Here is a 10,391-nt window from a genome sequence, read left to right as displayed (position 1 = left end):
AATGAAAATCCTCAATAGGCTGACCTGACTTCAACACCAGAGTTCACTTTGGTCAGTGGATAAATATTGTTCATCAAAAGCTTGTCACGTTCAAATCTACACTGATGGCTAAAAAGATGATGAGATCTCAGCAGCATGCTACACCAATTGTTCTTCAATCCGTCTACCAGATGGCGCCTCTATTTTCTCTGCTGAAGCATGTGCTATCGATTTGGCCCTGGACCATATCGATGAATACTGCATTAAAAAGGCAATTATTTGTTCTGACTCTCTGTCTGTCCTTCAGTCGCCCATAAATGACCTTAGCTGTTAATTGGATGTTAACCAAAATAAACCAAACCAAACCTGCAGAGTTTACAATTACGAGATCCTAAAAATATACTCATACAAAACTTTGTCTTTCGAATATCTCGTATCTTAAAAATATGCAAAACAACTTTACCATATCGGAATTAAAGGCAACGAACTTGTTGACCGCCAAGCAAAACATGCTCTAAATCTGCAACAAACACCAAAATACCATACACAGGTTTCAAACTTGTAATTAGTTCTGTCATCCATAGTAAATAGTGTGGTGAAACAGGACTGAGCCAACAGTAATTGTCCTCCTTGCCGGAATGCCGTGGGCATTCGGGAAGTCTCGGGTGTCTTCGAGCTTCCGGTGAGAGCGCGCGAGTCAAGCCAGTCTTGAGATCAACGCCGACCTGTGAACATTGCGTTTGAAGTTCTACCTATTGTGATATATATTGTATTGCTGTTTGTGCTGCGCCCGCGCTGCTTGGTAAGCATACTATGTGATATGTCAGTGACCATTATTGTATATGTATGTTATATGTGGTGACGCTACACGTGGTTTCACTATAATAGCAACGCTGGTCTCTCGAGACGAGCAACAAACTTTTATAAAGTACAACTGAAACTTAAAACATAACACCAAGTCGGAAGGATCGTAGAAAGCTGGGTCCACGTCCCGAGACTGGGTACACTGGTGCTCTGCCCACATCGATTGTTTCGGGGGTATGATCGGTGAGCCCTGGGTATTAGTGTAGCAGAAGTCTTTCACAGCAGCTCCAATTTGAGCCAACCTGTTTGCCGTGGGTTGCATCTCGTAATCTGGGGAAAGATGATCCTGGTGGTTGAAACACACCACTTTGGCTTTGGTTTGGTTTGGTTTATTTTGTTTAACGTCCTATTAACAGCTAAGGTCATTTAACGCTTTGAGTGCCACAGGATTCTCTTAGAGAGTGCCAAGCCAAAATCGACGGCTGGGAGATTTGAAAAAAGTATGACGTCACAATATAACAATGGGCTATTCTGATGACGTCACGGTATTGTACTGACTCTGCTCAACTAGTCCAGCACAGTCAACGTTACACATGATTTTACTTCATGTACATACGTGCTATCCGATCCATTTTCGACGCTTGGAAATGTGCGGAATGGTAACAACTTGATTACACATATATGATACTATATTACATCAATAGACTGCAGTCTTTACCTGTATGCTTGACATTTTGTCGAGCAGAGCAAAGCAAGATTTCCGTCTGAGAATGGGCAACTATTTGTACCGCAAATTCACCGCCATGCGAAGTAGATTTGTTTCTAATGATACATTTTAAGAGGAAGTTTGCCGGTTTATATGACTAGTGTGTACACAAACCGTTACCAGCTCTTGCCACGTGGAGGCCTCCTCTTAGTAAGAGCCACGCGGTTTTTTGGTTATTTTTGTGGATTTTTTTAAAGCCTCAGCGCGCTCGGCAAAGATCGGCCGGAGGCTTTTAATCTGTTTTTGCCCCTCTAAAACGGAAGTAACTGTAAACCGGAAATCGCGGTTTCGAGATCTCGCGGGTTTTATGAATAAAAAACATAAACTGATTTCAAGAGCTAAAATCGAGAGAATTCTCATACAATAGATATTTCATTATAAAAGTAAATGTGTAGTTGAAGTTCTATAGTATTTTAGTAGAAATATCTGTCGGACAGTTGGATTCGGTTCGAGATTACGCCGGAAATCGACAAGGTGTCATGGTTGCCAAGTAGTGAAAGCAGGCGCTCGGTGATAGAGAGGAGAGAGTTTGTTTTGCGGGAACAATTTGAAAGGTAAGTTCGTTTATAAGTGTTTATATCAGCTAATTTTAGTCTTCTTATGCCACTTACATCTTTAAATAAGGATATAATGGACTATTCAGATAAGATAGAAGACTATTTGTGCTGACTTGAACGTTCATTGATAAAGTTTATTGAATGAAGTGATACTGAACCGATCATATTTATGTTTACATACACTTCGGAAGGCTCAGTTGCGGTAATTTGAATATAGAATATTAAATAATAACTGGAAGTCTAGCAAGAAAGTGCGGAGAAAAATGTTCATCCAGACTCTTTGTTATTCTTTGTTAGATACAATTATTGCTTAAAATTTCTAAAACTTTTTACATTGAAAATTGTCATGTGTGCATCACAGAATATTACTACTGGAGTCAACAGACGACAGTTTCGTTGTTCCAGAAGTTCTTGCTTGTAGTTTTTGTTGCATTTCGGTGTATTGCCGTTAATTGGAGAATGGATATATCTAAATTGGGTATATTCTAGAGCAAATAACTTCTCTTTCGGACGAGAAATCTTGCAAAGATTGCAAATGTAGCGGGGGATGTTATCGTATATGTACTGTACTGATAGGTTAAGCTGACAGGGTTAAGCTTAACGCTAATTATGCTGTGTCTGTACTATGTGTACCTGTGTCACCTTGACCTTTGCTAGTCCTCTGTTCACGTGTGCTGTCTCTGGTCGATGTTTTTGTCGTGCATTGTTCGTAGTCGCTTGCTTTTTCGTCAGTGTCTGTCGTGCCTGTGTATCCTCTGTCGTGATTGGTCCTTATAGTTTTGTATTGTTAAAAAGTGGGATAAATTCATGATCGTATACTGGGCAGTCTGATGGATTAGTTTCTTGTGTGCTGTCACGTCTTCCTCGCCAGTACTTATGTAGCGTTAGGGTATTTCGGGTCTTGGGTGGGTAGTATTAGACGGGATGTTTGGGTTTAGTTAGGTCGTACAGGTATGGGGGTTGGTTTTAGGTTAGGATGTTAGATATAGCTAGGCCTATGCTGGTGTGTTTCTACAGTACGAGGAGGGTGATTTGGTACTCAAACGCTCACAGAGCGTTGATCCGCGCAGCCATCCGCTCAGAATTTGAGCGGGTTTGCAGCGGGATTGCAGCGGGATTTGGGCGGGCTTCGAGCGGGCTTGAGTGGGTTCGGGCGCGGGCTTTAAGCGGGCTTCCAGTGGGTCCGCTACATGTCCGCTCAAGCCCTCTCGAGCGGACTTGTAGCGGACCCGCTCAAGCGGATTGTAGCGGACCCGCTCGAGCGGATTGTAGCGGACCCGCTCGAGCGGACTTGTAGCGGGCCCGCTCGAGCGGACTTGTAGCAGACCCGCTCGAGCGGACTTGTGTTCCGTCACTTTCATTAGATAATATCTTTGCCTATATTGATATTTACCCTATCAAAATATCTAACGAGCGTACTGTGCATTTCGCATAATTTGGTTTGTCTATATTTGCTTATGAATTGTTCCTTAATTTCTTCATAACCTTGTTGGAAAGTTAGATATGAATTATCATCTTTATTTAAATCTGTTACGACGAAACTGAAATTTTGAAATTTTGAATATTAATGAATTATAATATAAGCGAAGTTATTGCTGGGCATATAATGGATGTCATTTGGATATTGTAAATAAATTTTAATGTACAAAAGGTAGCAGAGAGATACAGTAGATTAAGATTTTGTATTTGCTTATAAGGATATGCTCTTCTGAGATTTCGGTCACGTTGAAGTCTCGTTTCGATCTTTATATATCTAGCAAAAAAGGTTTAACGCTAAGAGTATTTCATACTTTAAAATCTAGGAATATGTGTTACATAAATTGTTATTGTGATTAGAAATAATTGAATTGGTCAATCTAATTTTTAGATTTAAACAGAATATCTTTGGTTCATAAATATCCGATAAAAACACTTTTGAAATATTGCTTTGATTTAACGTCTGTAAGATCAATTATAACATAAAATTCTAATCTTTGATCCACCATAGCTCAAAAACGAGCACACCGACATATGGTTTTCTTTTTTTATATACTGTATATACATATATATTTCTGTATTCTGCTCTTTATTTAAAATATGGTATAACATTTCATTCAGTGATTTGAAAAATTGAAAATTTTCACTTTTTATCAGAGCAGATTCTTAAGTTTGAATTTTTCACGCTTACAAAAGACATCCTACAATATTTACAGGAACGTACATACAACTTTCATACTAATTCACTGGGATTATTGGTGGTACAATGAACATATGATTTCAATCAGATTTCAGTTGACAGAAAAAAAATCAGTTATAAATGTTAGCGGTCAAAATAACATAGCTGGCAGTTTTTGATAAATAAATGCAATGTACATTATTAACATATCTTGATGCATTATAATGAAACGCCTAAGGTCTGAGTGAGTCAAAGGTTTTTTTTCCTTTAGCGAGTATTGGAAAAAAAAGTTATAAAACTGAGCATTTTTATATCATGTCATCATTATATTTAATTTATTGATTTTTGATATAAAATCAAAAATCGACGAAATCGGCTGTGGTTGCCCAAGTTAAATCTGATGAAAAAGACAAAATCAATTTGTATTGACTAAGAGCGGTTGTAGCTGTAATCATAGCCAAGCGTACTAGCTTTTATATATAGCAATATATAACAGTCATCGGTCTTCTTATAAGCGTGTCCGCTTCTTGACCACCTGTTTTTATTATTCTATTTACAGTACGCATGCTCAATCAGGTATCAAGTATAGTAGATTTCTCATTTAAAATATGGTAGTTCAAATTTCCTCAATACGGTCATCAATATCATTCCTAAAAAATGAATTGGTGCTCAGCTTCATATTTAGACTATTAACACACCATTTGTATCTTCGGTCACTATCTATATATACATGTATAGACTGTATAGGTACTAGGTGTTATACAGAGTATTTTGGCGGGTCGTTGTTTAACTAGTTCACGTTTTATATAAAAAAAAATGTCTTGATACCCCGTGCACTGTGCATTTTACTCCAGCATTGAATAAGTAAGGCAATAACGGATGGCAATTGGACTTCATAGTGTCACAACAAATGGATGAAATACTGTGTATATCAAATAAAATGCATCACTGACAGAACAAAGTGTCTTCTTTATTTTGATGTATCATACATACATGTAACTACGATAATTTAGTGGATATACCACGCATAAATGTGTAAGATATAAATGAAGCTACGGGCGCTTTCGTTAATTTATTCTTATAAATACCAGAGACGTGTATACATGTACACGTATATTACAGAGATTGTACTTGCTCCATCTCGCATGCCTCAAGTGTTATCTGGAGCGGCACTTGTCACATCTCGGCCGATTCCGTACCTACATCAAACCAAGGATACCGGAATCAGCCGAGGTTAGCCGAGTGCTGGAGCGGAATCTGACACAGTAACAGGCCGTAAATACTGTAAATAATATTAATAACAACTATCTAGATAAGATACATTTTACCTAATATCGCCTGGCATAGCTGAAAAAAAAATGAAATAAAAAAAGTTTTGACCGTCATAGTTGAGACGGTCAAAAAGTTTCCGGATAGACAGTATTTTTACTACGACAAAGTTTAGATGATTTTTAAGTGTGTCTTATTTAATTGTCACAAACATGTACATAAACTGACCGTAGAATCTTTCTCCCTTTTTTCTATGCATACTTTTCCTGGTTTTGAATTTCCTGAAAAAATGGCATTCTATGTTCTTTAATTGTTACTCGATAAAAGGACACATATTACCGCTGATTTAATAGCGTTTGATACCTCCTGAAGTTGGCAACAGACAATTATATAAATATCAGATTATTAGGAACTTGTGTGAATTTGCTTGTGTACTCATCACCGTCTGTCAACATGTCACCCGATCACAGCCAGGTAAGTTGTGAATTTTATTACAGGTAAATTGCAAGGTTCCTTTGAACTGCAGTCAGAGAACTTTATATCTACCGTCCTACCTGTAATGGTATTGAAGATAGGTTAAAGTGTACCCTGAACGAAAAATTATATTGAAATATGTTATTGGTATTGATTAATAAACAAGAATGCAGAAAACCGCATAATAATCGGCCGACCCATTACCGAGTAATTGCGATTTTTCTCGAAAACACACCTGAAGACCTCGTTTTGGTGACCTCTGACCTGTGACGTCACAGGTTGAACACGATCGGAGCCGCCATATAGGAAATATATAGAAACAAACGTGAACACATGCCTGTAATTAATGCGAATAAGACAACAAAAATGAAAGTGCTGAATAAACTCTCCGAGTTATATTTGTGAATTAGTAAACAAGTGCTACCGAAACCAGGGACATATAATTTTCTTTTTAAACGGGCCATATATACCATGTAGCATCTCACTAATTTTCTCTCATAACGAGCCTATTACAACATGTAACATCTTACTAATTTTCTATTATAACGGGCCAAATATAACGTGTATCATCTTATTTATTTTCTATTATAACAGGTCGTATATAACATGTTTATTTAAATAATTCTTTTTATTTTAACGGGTCGTTGTAACATGTATGACATTTGAATAACGGGCCGTTTATAACGACTTACATCATATAGCCTTTATTATGAGGGCATGACCGGTTTGTTACATACAAATGTACCAGTATTGATTTCGGTTATAATACTTCTAGTAATACAAGTTTAAAATGCAATTCATACAAGATGTGAAATAAATGCTAATCATTTTGAATTTTTTATTAGCCAAAACAGCAAGATTGTAAGTAATTGTCCGCAATTGATAAAACGTGTCCACGAAAGATCAGTAACTCCCAGACAAGATTCATAGAGTAAATTTTCAACATCATGGGTATATATATGAATGAGGTAACTTAGGTTAATTATTCTATAGACAAACCTTTGAGATACGATTTTTTTCGTTTGTAAGGAAAACGAAACTCACTGAATTCCAAAAATAATGTGTTTGATTTCAACAACTTGAATTGTATTCCCTATAGTATAAACGCAATTCTTAATAAAATTCAAGCTCAATTTACAGAGCGGAATCGCCGTGTGAGCGGGATCGCAGCGACATCGCTTGCGCGGGATTGCAGCGGGATTGCAGCGGGGTTTTAATCCCCAACGCTCACGCAGCGCAAACGCTCTGTGAGCGTTTGAGTACCAAATCACCCTCCTCGTACTGTATGTAATTTCATGTTGTAAATGTTTATATCGTCATTAATAAATGGTTAATTGTAGTTCAAGACGTTTGTTCTCTCTCTATACGACAGATACAAGTTACCCATCGAACCTGGGTTGTTGGTCCACAAGGGCGAGTCGGGTGCAGTTTGACGTACGCAAACTGGGCCCGACACGCTCCTGTTACACAAAATTTGCTATAATCTTTTCATTTTCCGAAATTTTAGCCTCCAGACCCCTGGCCAAAAACATTCTGCTCGCGCCTATGGCGCTCGGATTACCACTAAATTACACAGTTTAGAACATATATACTTTTAAAGAGATAATTTGATGATTGACTTCTTTCACTATATTGATTAGTCATTTTAAAAGGTTAATGAATCCAAAGAGAAATTTTGTATCATTTGAAATTAATAGTTTTATCTTTAATTTATAACACACTGATATGCTTGCAAAGTTAAAAATTTAAAACTTGTATTTTGCAGATTCAACAAAAAAGAAAAGTTACTGTAATTACAGGATGGACATACACTTAAAGCCACATACCCCTGTACCGGTATATCAATGTTTACATTTTGAGCTTTTTACAGTTTTCGGACATGATGCATACCTACCAGATTGATGTGAATCAGAAACTTAAAGAAAATGTATATTTATGAAAGTATACGGGGAATTCCCAAAAATAATAACTGTGGCTGCTGGACCAAGTTTTTCTGAAAATTAGCCCCACAATGCAACGGCTGGTTTTACAGTCCATACAAAATGGCGGAACGCCGCGAGCGTGGAACTGCAAAAACGCAGACAGATTCTGCCAAAAAAAAAGACAAACAAATTGTGTGGAATCTGCAAAACCCAGGTATTTTCTTAGGAAAGGAAATGATTCACTGGAACTTAATGGGAGAAGAAAACGGACTAGACTCGAATTCCGATTTTTCTGGACGTCTATTTGATTGCTGGTTTGCTTTTGAACATTGTCAACTTTACCGATCTATGATTTTATTAATATGTTGTTTGCATTTTACTACATTATAGAATAAAGGATTTAAATGTATAACTATGTTTGTTTATTTTGTTCAGTTACCTGTGTATTACGTGAATATTCTGTTAATATGTTTAAATGAAAGCATTATTAGGCTATTTTATACACTGATGTCTCTTGGACTCCCTCGGTCAAGCGTCCAGGCCAGTAGTCATTTTAATGTTAGGAGAGCGTGAATGAGCATCTTGGATTGCCATTAATGCATGTGTGCAACTAGAATTTCAGGTTGTTCGGGAGTATGTAGCTTTAAAGACGTCCGAGTATACGTAGGACACTAAAATTTTGAATGGTAAATATCTCTTGAGATTAGTCATTAGTGATGCATAAAACAACTACATGATTTTCATGTCTTTGAAGATATTTTTTAATGAATCTATCCAGCAGCTTTGCTGCATTTTCTAGTTTTTTCTATTTTCGTTTTTTTCATTACACGTGTAACATGCTCGTGTTATAATCTGACGACATATCGCAAATTCTTGCTACGAGTTTTATGTGTACCAATTAAACTATTGATAGTCCACTTTGCGGAAACTTTCATTTGTATCTTGGCTAAAACAAGTAAGGTGATTTTGAAAATTCAGCATCATTTAGGTTAGCGATTGTCACATCACTCACCGTAATTCATGCTGTTACAAGTTATATGACTGACTGGGCATGTACATTAATGATAACACATGAGTGATAATAGCAGTTTATTGTTCAACGTCACGTCGGCATACATGGTCATTCATGCATTGGGCGTGTAATCCACGGTGGCACATTCGACATGCGCTTCTAGCACGACGTCTTCCATTCCCATCATGACGTGAACATACCACGCATTCTCTCTGACCATTGATGGGAACCACACCCATGGGATTATGGCGACGTCGAATTCCACCAGGTATACGCTGGTCAAGCTGTTCTTGACATAGACTTTCCACAATGAGTTTGATAAACTCAACGCGACTAACAATTAGGTGTCGGTCAGTGTTGTGTGTATAGCATATGTATGCATTCAACGAAATTCTGTGTATCATGTTCCAAACAACCTTTTTCCAAGCTTTTACACTTTTCCTATGGTCGTCATATGTCAATGTGAGTTGGTCATTAAGGTCAACCCCTCCCATGAACCGATTATATAGATTTACCATTTCCGGTTTTTGCCTCGCGTTTGTTACTGTTGCTGTTTGACAATTTGATATCAAACGGACGGGTTTCCTGGTAGGCTTCTCTTTGTATGCGCATAGTAAAATACTGCCCTGTCGCAGGTATACAGCTTGTCCTGCGTTGAGAATCGGTTTTTTGATGGCTTGTGGTTGACCTCTGGCATTGGCTCGAAATGTACCGGTAAATCTAGTACCCGCCTTTAGCAGTCGCTTTGCCATGTCTATTGACGAAAAAAACCCGTCTGTAAATAAGTGGTACCCTTTGTTAAGGAGGTCTGCCGCTTCCATCAACGTGAATACCACGAATGATCCCTGTGTCTGTCCGGCTGGTGTGGGGTCGTACCTTTTACCTCTATATATTGACATATGCATGATATACCCGCTGACAGACTCGACAAGCATCCATAACTTTATTCCAAACTTGCAGTGTTTAGTAGGAATGTACTGAGTCATTTCTGTTGTTTTTTGAACTTATAAGAGATTCGTCAATGCTGATATGTTTAGATGGAATGAAATGTCGTTTAAATTGCATGTTTACATGATTTACGAAATGCTTGAATTTATCAGATGGGTTGTAATTTGGGCTGTTTCTTGGTTGAATTTTGGAATTGTCGACGGTATGAAAAAATCTGAGAATGTTTTGAAATCTGTTACGGGACATGACTGATGGAAACCAAGGCGTTCGCTGACTCTGCAATTTGTTAGTCCAATACGATTTAATGGATGGTTTCTTAATCAAACCCATGTTGATTAGTATTCCCAAAAATGCCTTGAACTCCCGGAGGGTGACGCGCCACCATGCTCGTGCCCGGGATTTCGGCCCCAATGTCGCCGCCGACGTCCTAAGGAAATTCCGTGCAAACCTTTATGAAGCATGGAAACAGGTAAACTAGTTTAAAACATCAGTATATCTGGTAACA

At 37.8% G+C, this 10,391-nt stretch overlaps 1 protein-coding gene across 1 annotated transcript; it reads right to left on the bottom strand.

Moving 5' to 3' along the window:
* Positions 1-9,015: 9,015 nt before the first annotated feature.
* LOC117341344 (piggyBac transposable element-derived protein 4-like) lies at positions 9,016-9,924 on the bottom strand. The gene has a single exon (XM_033903203.1). It carries the CDS (start codon positions 9,922-9,924, stop codon positions 9,016-9,018), a length of 909 nt encoding a protein of 302 aa, XP_033759094.1.
* Between the last annotated feature and the right edge of the window lie 467 nt (positions 9,925-10,391).

The sequence above is a fragment of the Pecten maximus genome, chromosome 13, assembly GCF_902652985.1.
Source record: "Pecten maximus chromosome 13, xPecMax1.1, whole genome shotgun sequence".
Taxonomy (NCBI): Eukaryota; Metazoa; Mollusca; class Bivalvia; order Pectinida; family Pectinidae; genus Pecten; species Pecten maximus.
Note: the sequence above shows the minus strand (reverse complement) of the source record. Positions and strands in the feature narration are given on the sequence as shown.

Coding starts and splice junctions, on each gene's coding strand:
- LOC117341344 (XM_033903203.1), bottom strand. CDS start 9,924: ATGACTCAGTACATTCCTACTAAACACTGCAAGTTTGGAATAAAGTTA.